Source organism: Brassica rapa, chromosome A10 (assembly GCF_000309985.2).
Source record: "Brassica rapa cultivar Chiifu-401-42 chromosome A10, CAAS_Brap_v3.01, whole genome shotgun sequence".
In the NCBI taxonomy this organism is placed as follows: Eukaryota; Viridiplantae; Streptophyta; class Magnoliopsida; order Brassicales; family Brassicaceae; genus Brassica; species Brassica rapa.
This window is the reverse complement of record NC_024804.2, coordinates 1,513,503-1,528,444: the sequence shown is the minus strand read 5'-3', so window position 1 is coordinate 1,528,444 and position 14,942 is coordinate 1,513,503. Positions and strand designations below refer to the sequence as shown.

Sequence of the window (14,942 nt, the reverse complement as noted above, 5' to 3'; positions counted from 1 at the left end):
AAGCCAACTGAGTTAAAGCCTTATTTGTAGGCCCAATAATTGAACTGAGTTTAAAGCCTTATTTTAGGCCCATTATCAAAATTCAACGACGGTCTGATCGGTCCATAAACTCTCCATTTCCCTCCACCGCCGGTGAATTTGCAATCGAACGGGAAGCGAATTAAGCAACTCCGGCGACTCATATGGCGTCTTCGAAGGGAGGAAACACCACCGCACATATGAATACTCTTCACCAGCGTCTTTACCACGCTCTCAATCTCGGCTTCAGGTCTTCTCTTCCTCCTCTGTTCGGTTGATTTGCTGTTTTCCCTTTTGAGCTTGTTCCCTGAGATATTTTGATTGGTAGGAGGGTAAGCGATGAGAAGGAGAAGAAGTGGGAGTGTACTGATATCGAGATACAGAGGCACGTCGTCAGATCAATTTCAGCTTTTCTTGATTGCTTCTCTCGTGCAACAGCTAACCATCGTCTCATCAAGGTTGCTACACAGCTTTGATCTTTAGTTTTCGTAACTTTTGTCTTCTTGATTCGAACGTACTTTTGTGTTTTTGTTGGTGCTTAGGATTCGATATCTGACATAGCCAGGGCCTTGGTGTTTATTCTAGGGTATAGAAACAGAGCTGTGGTGGGTTTAGCAGCCAATGTGCTCATTAAGCTGCTCCGTATCGTTCCTCCTTCCCTCCTGCAATCCTATTCTTTGGATCTTGTGGAGTCTTTGTCATCAAGTGTTCAGCAAATGGAAGCTTCCCTTCCTTGTGCTGTTGCTTTGAACGCAGTTCTTGTTAACGTGAGAGAGACTAAGGAGAAAGAAGTGTGGAAGGTTTTAGAAGAGGGGAAGGCTGTGGTTTCTGTGGTTGCTAATCTGCAGAGCTTTTCTGAAGGGAATGTGTCGGTGGAATGGTTTCAGGAGATGGCTTCGCTCTTAAGTAGTGTAATGTTGAAATGGCCTCAGTCAAGGTTTTCCGTTTGGAATGATCCTGACTTGATGGGTTTATTGGAGAGTGTTAGTCAGAAGCCTGATATGGATTTGAGATTTGCAGCTTTGAAGCTGTATTCTTCTCTAGGTATATATATAGTTATTGCTATCTACTTATTTAGCTACAGATTTCCCAAATGAATTCGCGTTATTTTGTCTATGTTTCAGCGCTTTGTGGCCATGGTGCCAATGAGCTTCTAGATAATGGGAAGGCTATGTTAGATATGATGATTAGCTGCATGGACAAATCAAGCCCTCCAAATGCTCGAATTGAAGGGTTTAAGCTAGCACAAAGGCTTGCGGTAGTAATTTTTGGCCCTGTTGACCTTTCTCAGTTACTTAGTTGGTTTCTAATCCATGGACATTGATCAGACAGGTAACAGAGAATGCTTGAAGATGATTAATATATGTTCTGAGCCCCTAGTAAAGGTTATAGTTTGGACAATAAGGTCGGGAAAGCTTGAAAATGATCGGATAGAGGCTTGTAAACTGGCTTTAATCACTCGTTGGGAAGGGAAACATCATATTTATTTCTGGAAGTATCGGATCTCAGAAGCGCTTCTTAGTCTTGTGGTGGAGAATTTTTGTAGTGAGTCCTCCTTGGATGGTTATGCGTCTCTGGAAGAAGAAATTTCTGTTGCTGAGAAGATACTCGGTACGAATTTTCTACCTAGTCTGAGGTCATATGTTTGGGATATAATTGGATTCTTGGCGGCTCACTGTGAGGAAGAGTCCGATTCCACTTCGCGTGGAGATGAACTCTGCCTCAACTTTCTTGTCACATGTGCATGGTAAGAAACTGGTTGTCTGTCTTTTTGGATATAGTCTTATCTATTCTGATTTTTTTTTTTTTTCTTAAAGCTTGACCTTTTCAAGGTCAGTTCACAAAGGGTACCAGATATGTCAAACCGATACTATCAGTGCCTCCCAAAGTGAGTCAGCATCAAGAGCTGTGCTAATGATGATATATTCACCCTCCAAATACATATCATCAAGGGCCAGAGATACCCTCTCGTTTATCATAGGAGAAGATGGTGAGCAGAACTTGTATTCCCTTGTGAATTTCCTAAGTTATATTCCGTCTTCTGGAGGCTATGTGCTGCCAAATATACTGCAAACTACCGTCTGTTTGGTTGGCTTGGCATGCTATTCATCAATCCCTCAGTATGCGAGTTTCACTTTAAGAAACCAGGGTTTGGAGATACTGTTATCTTTCTGTAGTTGGTATCAGAGGAATCGTGAGAATATTGGACCTTCGAGTTTTGCTCCTTATCCCCAGAGCAGTGCTGAGAAGAGGATATGTTGCTGGGAATGTACGGAGGACTGGGACAACAAAGATGCTATTCTTCTCTATGCGCTCTTGGCTCTGGCCGAGTTAGTAAATCATTCTTTCTCTGAACAGAATCACGCCGAAGAAGTTTTGAACAAGAGAGAAAGTGTGAAAGATCGGTTATGCACCACGCTTCAGGAGATCCGAGATGGAACGTATGGCTCTGGTCCAAGGTGGTATGCTGCATACATCCTAAGCTATCTTGGCTACTATGGCTTCCAAGATAAGTTGGGGAAAAGACTCATGGGAGCTTATGAAGATGAGGAATGTAGTGATATGCGACTCCTTTTCGCTAATGGGAATAGTGCGAGTGTGAACAAAGTTGTTCTCGCTGTCAGGTGTCCAACGTTACTGCCCCCTAAGGAGGGAGTACCAACTGAGAAATCTCAGAGAACGGTTCAAGAAATTCGCATGTCTGCCAATGTGGATACTTTGGCGCTTGTTAAGTTATTGGAATATGCTTACTCTGGATATGTGGAAGTAGAGAGTACGACTCTGAAAAAGCTGAAAACATTGGCGAGACATTGTAAGACAAAGATTCTGCTTCAGATGCTATGCAGAGGAAGACCCAAGTGGGGGTCTTCAATACCCAGAATTGATCTACCCCTTGCCCTCACTCCTAAGCTCATCCATTTCTCGTAAGTTTTATCATTCTCATCATTCTTTTTGAAACGCAGGTGTAGATCACAGTTTTCTTGTAATTTCAGGGATGTCATATTATTACCTAAAGAAACAAACATGACTAGCTTCAACTGCCGTTTGTGTTCCTCAACATCTCCTCATGCCCACTCTCACCGGGTTATACTATCGTCAGGCTGTGAATACCTACGTGCCTTGTTCCGGTCCGGAATGCAGGAGAGGTGTGTAACAGTTACTCTTAGTTCAGGCGTCTAGTGTTTATTGAGGAATAGAGATTCAAAAATCTAATAGTTGGATCTTAAAAAATTGTGCAGCCATTTGGATAGACTAAACGTCCCTGTGAGCTGGCTGGGGTTAACTAAGCTTGTAAGTTGGTTCTACTGTGATGAATTGCTGAAACCTCCATCGGGTTGCAGATGGAGCAACATGGACACCGATACAAAACTACAGGAGCTTCAAGCTTACGTGGAGATATACTCTCTTACCGAATGGTGGATAATGGAAGATCTCCAAAACGACTGTGCTAAAGTGATTCTCTCTTGCTTGGAATCCGCTAGAGAGTTATCGATCAAGACAATCGAGTTAGCTGCAAGTTTCTCGATGTGGAAACTGGTGGAAGCGGCTGCTGAGCATGCAGCTCCTATTTACCATCAGCTTCGTGACTCGGGTGAGCTCGATGAGCTAGATGATGAGCTGGTTAACTTGATCAGAACCGCTGCTGTTCAATTTTCTCAACAGGGTGGTTGAGTAACCGAAGCAAAAGCTAAAGAGGGCTTTGACCGTTTGAGAACTGAGAAGTCTGGACTCTTTAGTTCTGTCTTGAGAGAAGCAAGTGTCCTCGCATCATCGACCAAGTATATAGGATCCGGGATGGTTTTGTTAGTCAATTATTGGCACTAATCCCTTTTGGATAGGGAGCACCTGTTGTGTGATTTTTATGTACAAAGTAAAATCTGTAAGCAATACAAGGATTTAATGTTCAATTTTTTTATGGAAATGTTTGAACAATTTTGAATTTATCATATGTTTTAACCATTCTTAAAACAGATATTGGATATATAAAACCCCTGAAAGGTCAAATCATTTCTTAGATAATTAGTATTATGTTAATCGTGATCGTGAGAGCCAACTTATTCCCAAATTACAAATATATTACAGCTTAGTTTAAAAAAACAGATCAAATGGTTCTGAAATTACTTAGAAGCACAACGTTTGAAAGATAGACAAGAAACCAGAGAGAGATGGTTAAAGTCTTGGAGGAAGCACTTATCATGGGGAAGATGCTCTTTTACCATTTCATCTCTATCCTCTTTGACAGTATGGGCTTCTTTACTGATGCTTACGATCTCTTCTGGTTCTCTTTGATCTCTAAGCTCTTTGGTCGACGATTCTATTTCTGCAACCAGTTTTTAGTTCCTATTATTAAATCAGAACTAGTCTTGTCTTCGACAGAAAAAGGAAAATGTAATAAAACTGTTGATTACATTTTGTATTGCTCCAGTAAAGTTACGGTGCAAATTAAAATATTTTATAAATGGTGTGTTTATATTGCGTATGGATTGTGGAATTGTTTGGTGGGTTTAATCTTACGATTAGATGTTTGTGTTATTTGTGTATGTATGCTTGTGTATAAATAGGAGAGTTTTGAACCTGTCTTTGTAAGACATTCACATAAAAACATATACTCTTGCGTTTCGTTTCTTTGTTGCATATCGAAAATATCAATAACGGAATAATATTTTATGTTTTTGTTGATCTTTTATATGCAAGTATCATGATTTGGTTTGAACGGAACTGAACTCGAACGGTGTATAACGTAAAAGCAGGTGAAAGGTGAACAAAACGGACATTTTGAGCTTCAGAAAACGGTCTTCGTGTGTCCCACACACCCAAAAGACCAAACTCTTTCGAAAATTAATTAGTAGTTTTTAATTAATACAATAATATACTCTCTCCCTTCCTAAAAAATAGATTTTTTAGTGTTTTTACACATACTAAAAAAACACATTAAATCACTATAGTCAATTTATTTGTAATTTTCAACAACTTTTAACCAATAATAATCTAATAAAACTAATTAATTTTGGGGAAATTATACATTTACACTTTGTTGAGTACCCCTTTTCAAATTTACACTCAGGAGGAGGACATTTTCACAAATACCTAATTGTTTAGTAGCCGAAAGACAATAATAACCCTCGCAATTTTAACCTTTTCTCTCGAATCTCTCTAGCTCGCCATCGAAGGCGACGAGATTACAGAGCTACGACGGCGATTCTAGCAACGGCGACGACAAAAGGTCTTCTCTCTCACTAGTCACGCCGTCTCTCTGGAAAGAGCATCCGGTGACGACGAATAACAATCAGACTATACGATTCAAAATTTCATCTCAAAAAATGTCGTCTACTCCTCACGATTCTCCTCTACACGATTCTCCTATACACGATTCTCCTCTTCACGATTCTCCTATTCATGATTCTTATCTTCACGATTCTCTACAAGTAAGTACCTAAATTATTGTTTGTTTCAAGTCATTTTTTGAATTTGTTATTTCTGTTATAAGAAAATAGAAGAACATTGGTTGAGGATTGTCATGTTTCTAGTTAGATCTAAGAGAAATAGTATCGATAGTGAACATTGAGTTTTTTTGAAAAATTATAAGCCTTTATAAATGTGGGTTTCAAGTAATTATAAAATGCGTGAACTCAAGAAGTGTTGTCTTGTATTGCAGTTGGATAGCAACGAGTTTTGCACAACCTTGAAATTGCCTGGGAGGGTTTATGAAGCTGTAGAAACACCAGATAATCCCAAAGCGATAATCCATCACTCAAAGATTGATTATATCGAGAAGGTGGAAGATATATTAGGAAAAGAAGAGTTTTCTTTCATAGAGAACTCTCACATTGGGAGCATTTTGAAGTTGGTTAAAAGGAATAGGGTTCAATTTTCAGAAGAGTTGTTCCATTTTCTAATGCAGCGAAGAGTATTGACGCAAGGAGAGGATCTCTGGTTTACTTTCTCGGACCAGCCTATGAGGTTTTCACTAAGGGAATTTCATCTGACAACAGGCTTACGTTGTGAGGAAGATCAGACAATAACAGAGCCGCTGTTCAAAATAATGAAGAAGCCATACATTTGGATGCTGGGCAAGATTGATAAGTTTACGGTGAGAACGTTATATGAAATGTTTAAAAAGAAAGCACGAAGCATGCCAACACTAGAAAGATTATCCCTTGGAACAGCAATACTCACAGAAGCGGTAATTATGGCAGAAAATCCGAGTTCTAAAATCCCGAGAGACAGGTTGCAGCGTTATATGAACTATCGCTCACACAAGATTGCTTGGGGTAAAACTGCTTATAGAATCTTGATGAGAAGTGTAAAAAGTTTGAGTGCAAGTTCCTGGACAGGAGATAGTTATGAAGTGAGTGGTTTTGCGCTAGCCATAAATCTGTGGGCAATGTCATCAGTGAATGTGCTTGGTAAATCTTTGGGAAAGCCATGCGAGACATCCTCTTCTTCTGATCCGTTGTGTCTACATTGGGACTCAACAAGAACTCCGACAATAGCTGAAGTGTTAGAGCTGGAGAAGATAAACAATGTGAGTTTTTATAAGCGTATATAAATATATTCGTATTGTATTGTTTGAAAAGTGGATTTCTAGGGACTCCTTGAAAAGGTCCACAAATCGGTGTCTTGTAGGATTGTAAATTTGACATGTGTTTATACAAGATTATAAATGTACTTTTATAAGGACTATATAAATTAATATATAAGAGGTTTACATAGATATGTTTTATTTATTCTACAGGTTGAGGTTAGCACAGTGATTGGATTGGCTGAGGAATACAAACATTTGGTGGGGGCAACACATAGTGACGATGCTGACTTTCACAGTGTTGTGAAACTAGTTCAACAAGGATACAAAATGAGGAGAAGCGATTGGGAGAAAGGTTTTGTGGATATGTTTGTTGCAACAGAAGATATAGGTCAACAACGCAAGACAAAAGACGAAGATGCAGAGCATGGTGAAGATCTGAACCATAATGAAGATGAAGAGGAAAAGAAAGATGAAGAGGAAAAGACAGATGAAGAGGAAAATAAAGATGAAGAGTATCAAAAGGATAAGGAGCAAAGAAAAGATAAAAATCATTCCATGTCTAACAGCGAGAAACTTGATAAGCTAATCCAAATGGTTCGTGATTTGGATAAGCGAGTAGTAATGATCCAGAATGTTTTAGGAGTTAAGGTAACCAATTCAATTTTACCAATTACTTATCAAATTTCGCGTGTTATTCCTCTCTAATGATTTCACTTGTTTTTTTGAAGTTTAACGACAGTTCACCAAACAAAGAAGATTGTGAAAATGGAGCTAGTTCTGGTGATAGAAGAAGTGCACAAGATTATGAAAATGAAGAAGATACAATTAATGAAGAAGCAAACTCTGATGATAAAAAAAATGCACCAGATGATGAAAATGAAGAAGATACAATTGCTGAAGCAGCAAACTCTGAAGATACAATTGCTGAAGAAGCAAACTCTGGCGATGGAAGAAGTGCACTGGATGATGAAAATGAAAAAGAGATATGTGATGAAGAAGCAAAATCTGGTACAGAGCATCAAAGGGAAGAAGAGAATATTCTTGGGGAAATTGAGACTACACAAAAAATCACTCAAGACGAAGACACAGAAAAACTTGAATCAGAAAGTTGCTTGAAACAAACGTCGCAGGTATGAATCTAAAACAGGATATAAAGGTTTATAAATTTTTTAATTTAGTGATAGGCAAATTGAATTTCTTATTTCTTTTGTAGGTTACGTCGCCTACTCCAACATTCAATACTCCAAACTTTGATACAAGGGTACAAAATTAATATATTTTATAAGGCCTTGTAAAAGTTTAATGTATATAGCATAAACATCTAATTTTCAAATATTTTGTCTGAAGGTTTCATCGCCTAATCCAACATTTACGTCTCCTAAGTTTGATCTCCTTTCCCAAGAAAGTCATAGTGGAAAGGGTACAAATGAGGTATTTTATAAAGCTTTATAAACTATTTCATGATCGTTAAGGTCTCTTAAACAATTATATAAAAACGATTTGCATGAATCAGGTTCTTATGAGAGATGTTTATGAGATTCCTGTTTTCCAACCTCTAATGAAAATAAAAAAGAGATTGGTACAACAACACAGCCAGGTTTGTTTTCCAAACTTTATGAGTATTGATTTATTTTATAGACTTAATAATCCTTTGTAAAAAGGGGACTATTTTTTTTGTTCTGTAGGTAAACGAAGATGTTGAGCCTCCACTTCAAAAGAAGTTTAAAGCTGATACAGATAATGTTCCGCTAAGAAGAAGTGAAAGAGGTCAAATACCATCCATTCATACACAACCACCGTTTACAGGAGCAAGGAAGAAACATCCGATTCTTCATCCCTTTGAGCCAGTTGATAAAACAAGAAAAGAAAAAATGAGAGAATGGAAAATGTCAAACAAAAGAAAGTAAGTTTTATTTTATAAGAAGCTATATATTTCATGAAACTAGATATCTACATAAAAAAGTATGAGTGTCCAATGTAGGAAGCTGAGAATCAATCAAGAGATAGTAAACGCAAAGTGGTTTTCGGATATTGAAACTCCGGGAAAAAAACTTTCAAAAACGGTTAGACTATATGTGAACAAAAATTCTTTATAATCCCTTATAAATTTATATTAATCTTCTTTATAAAACTATATGATCGCTATTCTGAGTATTTGTTTTTTTTTTGTTTCAGCATATTGAAGCAGGTTTTGAGTTGCTGAAACTGAGACAGATAAACAATCCAGATTTGTTTCTGAACAAAACTGCCTTAGTTGTTGGAGTGAAGTTTCTTGAAGAAATAGATGAGTTTTATGATGAGTTTTTAGATGACAAGAAAGGTTTCCAATTTGGAGCAGGCTTTGACAAGTACAACATAGAGAAGAATATCAACTTCCTCTATTCGGCCATTGCAGTAGCAGAGAAGTATTGGCTTGGAGTTGTAATCAACTTGGAGAAGAGAAATATCACAGCATTCAATTGTGCAGCAATGAAGTTCACAGATGCGAGTTTGGTCCCTTACGTTAATGCATATGCGATGGCTCTCCCATTCATGATTCGCTACTTCTTCAAAGATGTCAGCATGGATACAAGCAAGTTCTCGATAAAAATTGTATCTGAAGGTTTCCCACAGGTAACATCTTTATAACCGCTTATAAATCTTTATGGTAGATTTGTATCCAGGTTCTTCAGATCAAATAACTTATATTATAATTTATCTGCTAATATATTACTAAAACATATTTGTTTAAGGTTCTTAAAATAGAAGACAGTGGAGTTTATGCATTGAAGCTGATAGAGTGCCATGCAATGCGTATAGTGGATTTGACAAAGCTGAGTGAAGAAAAAATTGCAATCATCCGAGAAAAGTTGGCGGTTGATATCTTCTCGGAATTACAATGAATACTAATGTGGGAATGAACAAAAACTTTATAGCTTGCTTATAGTTATGTGTGAACAACTATCTGTTTTATGCGTGTTTGGTAAACTTTGTTTGTAGAATTCTGAGTATTATGAGTTTATGACTTGGATTTATGGTTTTCCTTAAATTTAGAAAGTTCAATGGTAAATTTGTATTTCAGTAGCTTTATAACACATTATTACAAATAGTTTATAACCTCTTATAAAATCAAAACAAAATGGTTTATTACAAATGAATTTACGATATATAAAGGAGTATATAAAAGTTATAAAGATTTATAAATCGTTTTTCAAGAGCTCATCAGTTCATAAAACAAAAAAGAATTAAGGTTTATAAAGTTGTATAAACAACCAAAATGATTGAAGCAATTTATAAAGGCTTCTAAATCAGTTTATATACAAAAATGATGATATGTAAGCAACATTATGAGTATACGTGCTAATCATAACGAGTAAGTAATATGGTCTAGTGGTAAGTTGAGGTTGCTTAAAATTTCAATTTAGACAGAAACCCGTGTTCGACCCATGACCTCAACGATTTATCTGTTTTTTTATCATTTACCAAAAGGGATGGCAAAACAGTAAATTTAACTCTTCTCACGCGACACGTCTTCATCTTCTTCACTATGACACGTTTTTTTTTTTGCTTTCTTGTTTTCTATCATTTCTTCATCGTTTCTCTATGTCCGTAAATTTCAAGAAGAAGAATCAACACAACAATCTTCCCCATTTTGAATCATTATCGTGGCAAAAGGTAATTGAGTTTCATCTTCATTTTTGAATCAACAATCTAAATTGAATTGAATTTTTGTTTGAAACCTAATTGATTGACTTAAAATCTCAATCTGTTTCAGTTTCAGTTCCAATTCAACTTGAATCGAATTTAGCAAAAGTTAATTCAAGAACATTCACTGTATTCTCTTTTGATTTTTTATATTCAATTTAGATCAAATTGAAATTCCTATTTGCTTTTGTATATACACTCCAAAATCGAATTGAATTTTTGTATGGAACCTAATTGATTTATCTAAAATCTCAATTTGTTTCAGTTTCTTGGATGCATGTCGTTCATTTGATCTTAATTCACCTAGTTTCTTTCTTTTCTTGATTTTTTTTTTGTGATCTGCATTTCCGATTCCTCCTCAGGAAGATGAAAAATAATTTGAAGAAAAAAGGAAAACTTTTGTCTATTGCCAAAGATTGTGAAGTAGAAGTATCTATTCAAGAAGATGGGTTCAGAGGTTCTTGGTATAGAGCTATCCTCGAGCAAAATCCGACGAGAGTAACAGGAAAAAAGCTTCGGGTTAGTTACAAAACTATGTTCAACGAAGATGGTGTAAGTCCTTTGAAGGAAACTATTGAAAGAAGTTTTATTCGGCCAGTCCCGCCAGAGTGTCTGAATGAGGGTGTCGTATTCAAGGAAGGGTCGGTGGTGGATGCTTATTTTAATACTTTGTTGAGTACCCCTTTTCAAATTTACACTCAGGAGGAGGACATTTTCACAAATACCTAATTGTTTAGTAGCCGAAAGACAATAATAACCCTCGCAATTTTAACCTTTTCTCTCGAATCTCTCTAGCTCGCCATCGAAGGCGACGAGATTACAGAGCTACGACGGCGATTCTAGCAACGGCGACGACAAAAGGTCTTCTCTCTCACTAGTCACGCCGTCTCTCTGGAAAGAGCATCCGGTGACGACGAATAACAATCAGACTATACGATTCAAAATTTCATCTCAAAAAATGTCGTCTACTCCTCACGATTCTCCTCTACACGATTCTCCTATACACGATTCTCCTCTTCACGATTCTCCTATTCATGATTCTTATCTTCACGATTCTCTACAAGTAAGTACCTAAATTATTGTTTGTTTCAAGTCATTTTTTGAATTTGTTATTTCTGTTATAAGAAAATAGAAGAACATTGGTTGAGGATTGTCATGTTTCTAGTTAGATCTAAGAGAAATAGTATCGATAGTGAACATTGAGTTTTTTTGAAAAATTATAAGCCTTTATAAATGTGGGTTTCAAGTAATTATAAAATGCGTGAACTCAAGAAGTGTTGTCTTGTATTGCAGTTGGATAGCAACGAGTTTTGCACAACCTTGAAATTGCCTGGGAGGGTTTATGAAGCTGTAGAAACACCAGATAATCCCAAAGCGATAATCCATCACTCAAAGATTGATTATATCGAGAAGGTGGAAGATATATTAGGAAAAGAAGAGTTTTCTTTCATAGAGAACTCTCACATTGGGAGCATTTTGAAGTTGGTTAAAAGGAATAGGGTTCAATTTTCAGAAGAGTTGTTCCATTTTCTAATGCAGCGAAGAGTATTGACGCAAGGAGAGGATCTCTGGTTTACTTTCTCGGACCAGCCTATGAGGTTTTCACTAAGGGAATTTCATCTGACAACAGGCTTACGTTGTGAGGAAGATCAGACAATAACAGAGCCGCTGTTCAAAATAATGAAGAAGCCATACATTTGGATGCTGGGCAAGATTGATAAGTTTACGGTGAGAACGTTATATGAAATGTTTAAAAAGAAAGCACGAAGCATGCCAACACTAGAAAGATTATCCCTTGGAACAGCAATACTCACAGAAGCGGTAATTATGGCAGAAAATCCGAGTTCTAAAATCCCGAGAGACAGGTTGCAGCGTTATATGAACTATCGCTCACACAAGATTGCTTGGGGTAAAACTGCTTATAGAATCTTGATGAGAAGTGTAAAAAGTTTGAGTGCAAGTTCCTGGACAGGAGATAGTTATGAAGTGAGTGGTTTTGCGCTAGCCATAAATCTGTGGGCAATGTCATCAGTGAATGTGCTTGGTAAATCTTTGGGAAAGCCATGCGAGACATCCTCTTCTTCTGATCCGTTGTGTCTACATTGGGACTCAACAAGAACTCCGACAATAGCTGAAGTGTTAGAGCTGGAGAAGATAAACAATGTGAGTTTTTATAAGCGTATATAAATATATTCGTATTGTATTGTTTGAAAAGTGGATTTCTAGGGACTCCTTGAAAAGGTCCACAAATCGGTGTCTTGTAGGATTGTAAATTTGACATGTGTTTATACAAGATTATAAATGTACTTTTATAAGGACTATATAAATTAATATATAAGAGGTTTACATAGATATGTTTTATTTATTCTACAGGTTGAGGTTAGCACAGTGATTGGATTGGCTGAGGAATACAAACATTTGGTGGGGGCAACACATAGTGACGATGCTGACTTTCACAGTGTTGTGAAACTAGTTCAACAAGGATACAAAATGAGGAGAAGCGATTGGGAGAAAGGTTTTGTGGATATGTTTGTTGCAACAGAAGATATAGGTCAACAACGCAAGACAAAAGACGAAGATGCAGAGCATGGTGAAGATCTGAACCATAATGAAGATGAAGAGGAAAAGAAAGATGAAGAGGAAAAGACAGATGAAGAGGAAAATAAAGATGAAGAGTATCAAAAGGATAAGGAGCAAAGAAAAGATAAAAATCATTCCATGTCTAACAGCGAGAAACTTGATAAGCTAATCCAAATGGTTCGTGATTTGGATAAGCGAGTAGTAATGATCCAGAATGTTTTAGGAGTTAAGGTAACCAATTCAATTTTACCAATTACTTATCAAATTTCGCGTGTTATTCCTCTCTAATGATTTCACTTGTTTTTTTGAAGTTTAACGACAGTTCACCAAACAAAGAAGATTGTGAAAATGGAGCTAGTTCTGGTGATAGAAGAAGTGCACAAGATTATGAAAATGAAGAAGATACAATTAATGAAGAAGCAAACTCTGATGATAAAAAAAATGCACCAGATGATGAAAATGAAGAAGATACAATTGCTGAAGCAGCAAACTCTGAAGATACAATTGCTGAAGAAGCAAACTCTGGCGATGGAAGAAGTGCACTGGATGATGAAAATGAAAAAGAGATATGTGATGAAGAAGCAAAATCTGGTACAGAGCATCAAAGGGAAGAAGAGAATATTCTTGGGGAAATTGAGACTACACAAAAAATCACTCAAGACGAAGACACAGAAAAACTTGAATCAGAAAGTTGCTTGAAACAAACGTCGCAGGTATGAATCTAAAACAGGATATAAAGGTTTATAAATTTTTTAATTTAGTGATAGGCAAATTGAATTTCTTATTTCTTTTGTAGGTTACGTCGCCTACTCCAACATTCAATACTCCAAACTTTGATACAAGGGTACAAAATTAATATATTTTATAAGGCCTTGTAAAAGTTTAATGTATATAGCATAAACATCTAATTTTCAAATATTTTGTCTGAAGGTTTCATCGCCTAATCCAACATTTACGTCTCCTAAGTTTGATCTCCTTTCCCAAGAAAGTCATAGTGGAAAGGGTACAAATGAGGTATTTTATAAAGCTTTATAAACTATTTCATGATCGTTAAGGTCTCTTAAACAATGAGGCATAGCTAAGATTTACACTGTTTCTGTTGCCATCAATTCCAAAATCTTCTAAAACAGCCACAATCAAATCATTGTAGCTGATATCTTCATGAATCATACTAAGAGAGGATCCTCGTTGATCATCCACTATGAAATCCCAGTGAATTCCATTTATTAGTTTCCATTCTCCACATATAGAACAAATTTCGAACACCATAACCTGATTATAAAGAACATGGGTATTAGAGAAGGAATGATCAACAAGATATATCAATAAGAAAAATACATAAAACTATATTCCTCATAGCTAAAAATTTATAAGGTTTTATAAATCTGAGATTCGAAAACTTCATGAGAAAAATTCGTCTCCTTCCCAGAAACCGATCGATTTTGAGAAACCAAGCAAAAATTACAGAAAAGAGACGAAAATCACTTTGTTACGTTCGTGAAGAGAGATTGATTCGATTGAGCTTGTAGTCTACGCCAAATCTCGTCGGACGTCAATGTCGCCTGAATAATCAAATCTCGCCGGTGAAAATGGCTGAAGTCGTCGAAACTCTCTCGACGGATCGAATCTCTCTCGCCGGAATCGATCTCTCTCGCCGGAATCGATCTCTCTCGAAGGAATCGATCTCTCTCGCCGGAATCGATCTCTCGTTGGAATCTCTCGATCGCCGGAATCAATCTCTCGATTAGGGGTTTTTGAATTTTCAATTTCTTGTGGGAGAAGACTTATGTTTATGTTTGATTAAATAAGGGTATAATGGTACTTTACCTACTAAAATTTTAAAGGTAAATTTGAAAAGTGTAAAGTTGAAAAGTGGTATTAGGAAAGTGGTATTAGTGGCAATTCCCCATTAATTTTCTTAAATATACATCTTTTTGAAACAAAATATTTTTTCAAAATATGGATCTTTTACGAACAGAGTGAGTATAAAATTAGAAGAAAATCTGGGATTAAATCCCCTATCTTTTTCTTATCATATACCACAAATTTTATTTTACAAAAAATTTACCATAAACTTTCTTATTTTCCTTTTACAAACTAGATTATTAACCCAATCAGTCCATTTCTCTTTTGT

At 36.5% G+C, this 14,942-nt stretch overlaps 3 protein-coding genes across 5 annotated transcripts; all 3 read left to right on the top strand.

Annotated features, from left to right (window-relative positions):
- Positions 1 to 26: 26 nt before the first annotated feature.
- LOC103844259 (BTB/POZ domain-containing protein At1g04390) lies at positions 27 to 3,960 on the top strand. 2 transcript variants are annotated; one of them, XM_009121056.3, is made up of 8 exons: positions 27 to 268; positions 347 to 476; positions 561 to 1,062; positions 1,143 to 1,276; positions 1,347 to 1,765; positions 1,836 to 2,942; positions 3,012 to 3,164; positions 3,258 to 3,960. In XM_009121056.3, the coding sequence occupies exons 1-8, from the start codon at positions 183 to 185 to the stop codon at positions 3,688 to 3,690; spliced, it is 2,964 nt and encodes a 987-aa protein (XP_009119304.1). In that variant the 5' UTR covers positions 27 to 182; the 3' UTR covers positions 3,691 to 3,960. The 2 variants fall into 2 exon arrangements, with proteins under 2 accessions (XP_009119304.1, XP_009119305.1); XM_009121057.2 differs by having other exon boundaries at positions 157 to 268; positions 604 to 1,062; positions 3,258 to 3,958.
- Positions 3,961 to 4,219: 259 nt separating this feature from the next.
- On the top strand, positions 4,220 to 9,569 carry LOC117129040. Of its 2 annotated transcripts, none has more exons than XM_033282395.1 (11): positions 4,220 to 5,444; positions 5,675 to 6,544; positions 6,755 to 7,192; positions 7,273 to 7,674; positions 7,758 to 7,805; positions 7,892 to 7,975; positions 8,058 to 8,141; positions 8,230 to 8,447; positions 8,526 to 8,607; positions 8,720 to 9,146; positions 9,277 to 9,569. In XM_033282395.1, the coding sequence occupies exons 1-11, from the start codon at positions 5,340 to 5,342 to the stop codon at positions 9,282 to 9,284; spliced, it is 2,766 nt and encodes a 921-aa protein (XP_033138286.1). In that variant the 5' UTR covers positions 4,220 to 5,339; the 3' UTR covers positions 9,285 to 9,569. The 2 variants fall into 2 exon arrangements, with proteins under 2 accessions (XP_033138286.1, XP_033138285.1); XM_033282394.1 differs by having other exon boundaries at positions 8,720 to 9,157; positions 9,277 to 9,556.
- A 1,288-nt stretch (positions 9,570 to 10,857) lies between these two features.
- On the top strand, positions 10,858 to 14,722 carry LOC117129050. Its single transcript, XM_033282408.1, has 6 exons — positions 10,858 to 11,291; positions 11,522 to 12,391; positions 12,602 to 13,039; positions 13,120 to 13,521; positions 13,605 to 13,652; positions 13,739 to 14,722. The coding sequence occupies exons 1-6, from the start codon at positions 11,187 to 11,189 to the stop codon at positions 13,841 to 13,843; spliced, it is 1,968 nt and encodes a 655-aa protein (XP_033138299.1). The 5' UTR covers positions 10,858 to 11,186; the 3' UTR covers positions 13,844 to 14,722.
- Positions 14,723 to 14,942: the final 220 nt, after the last annotated feature.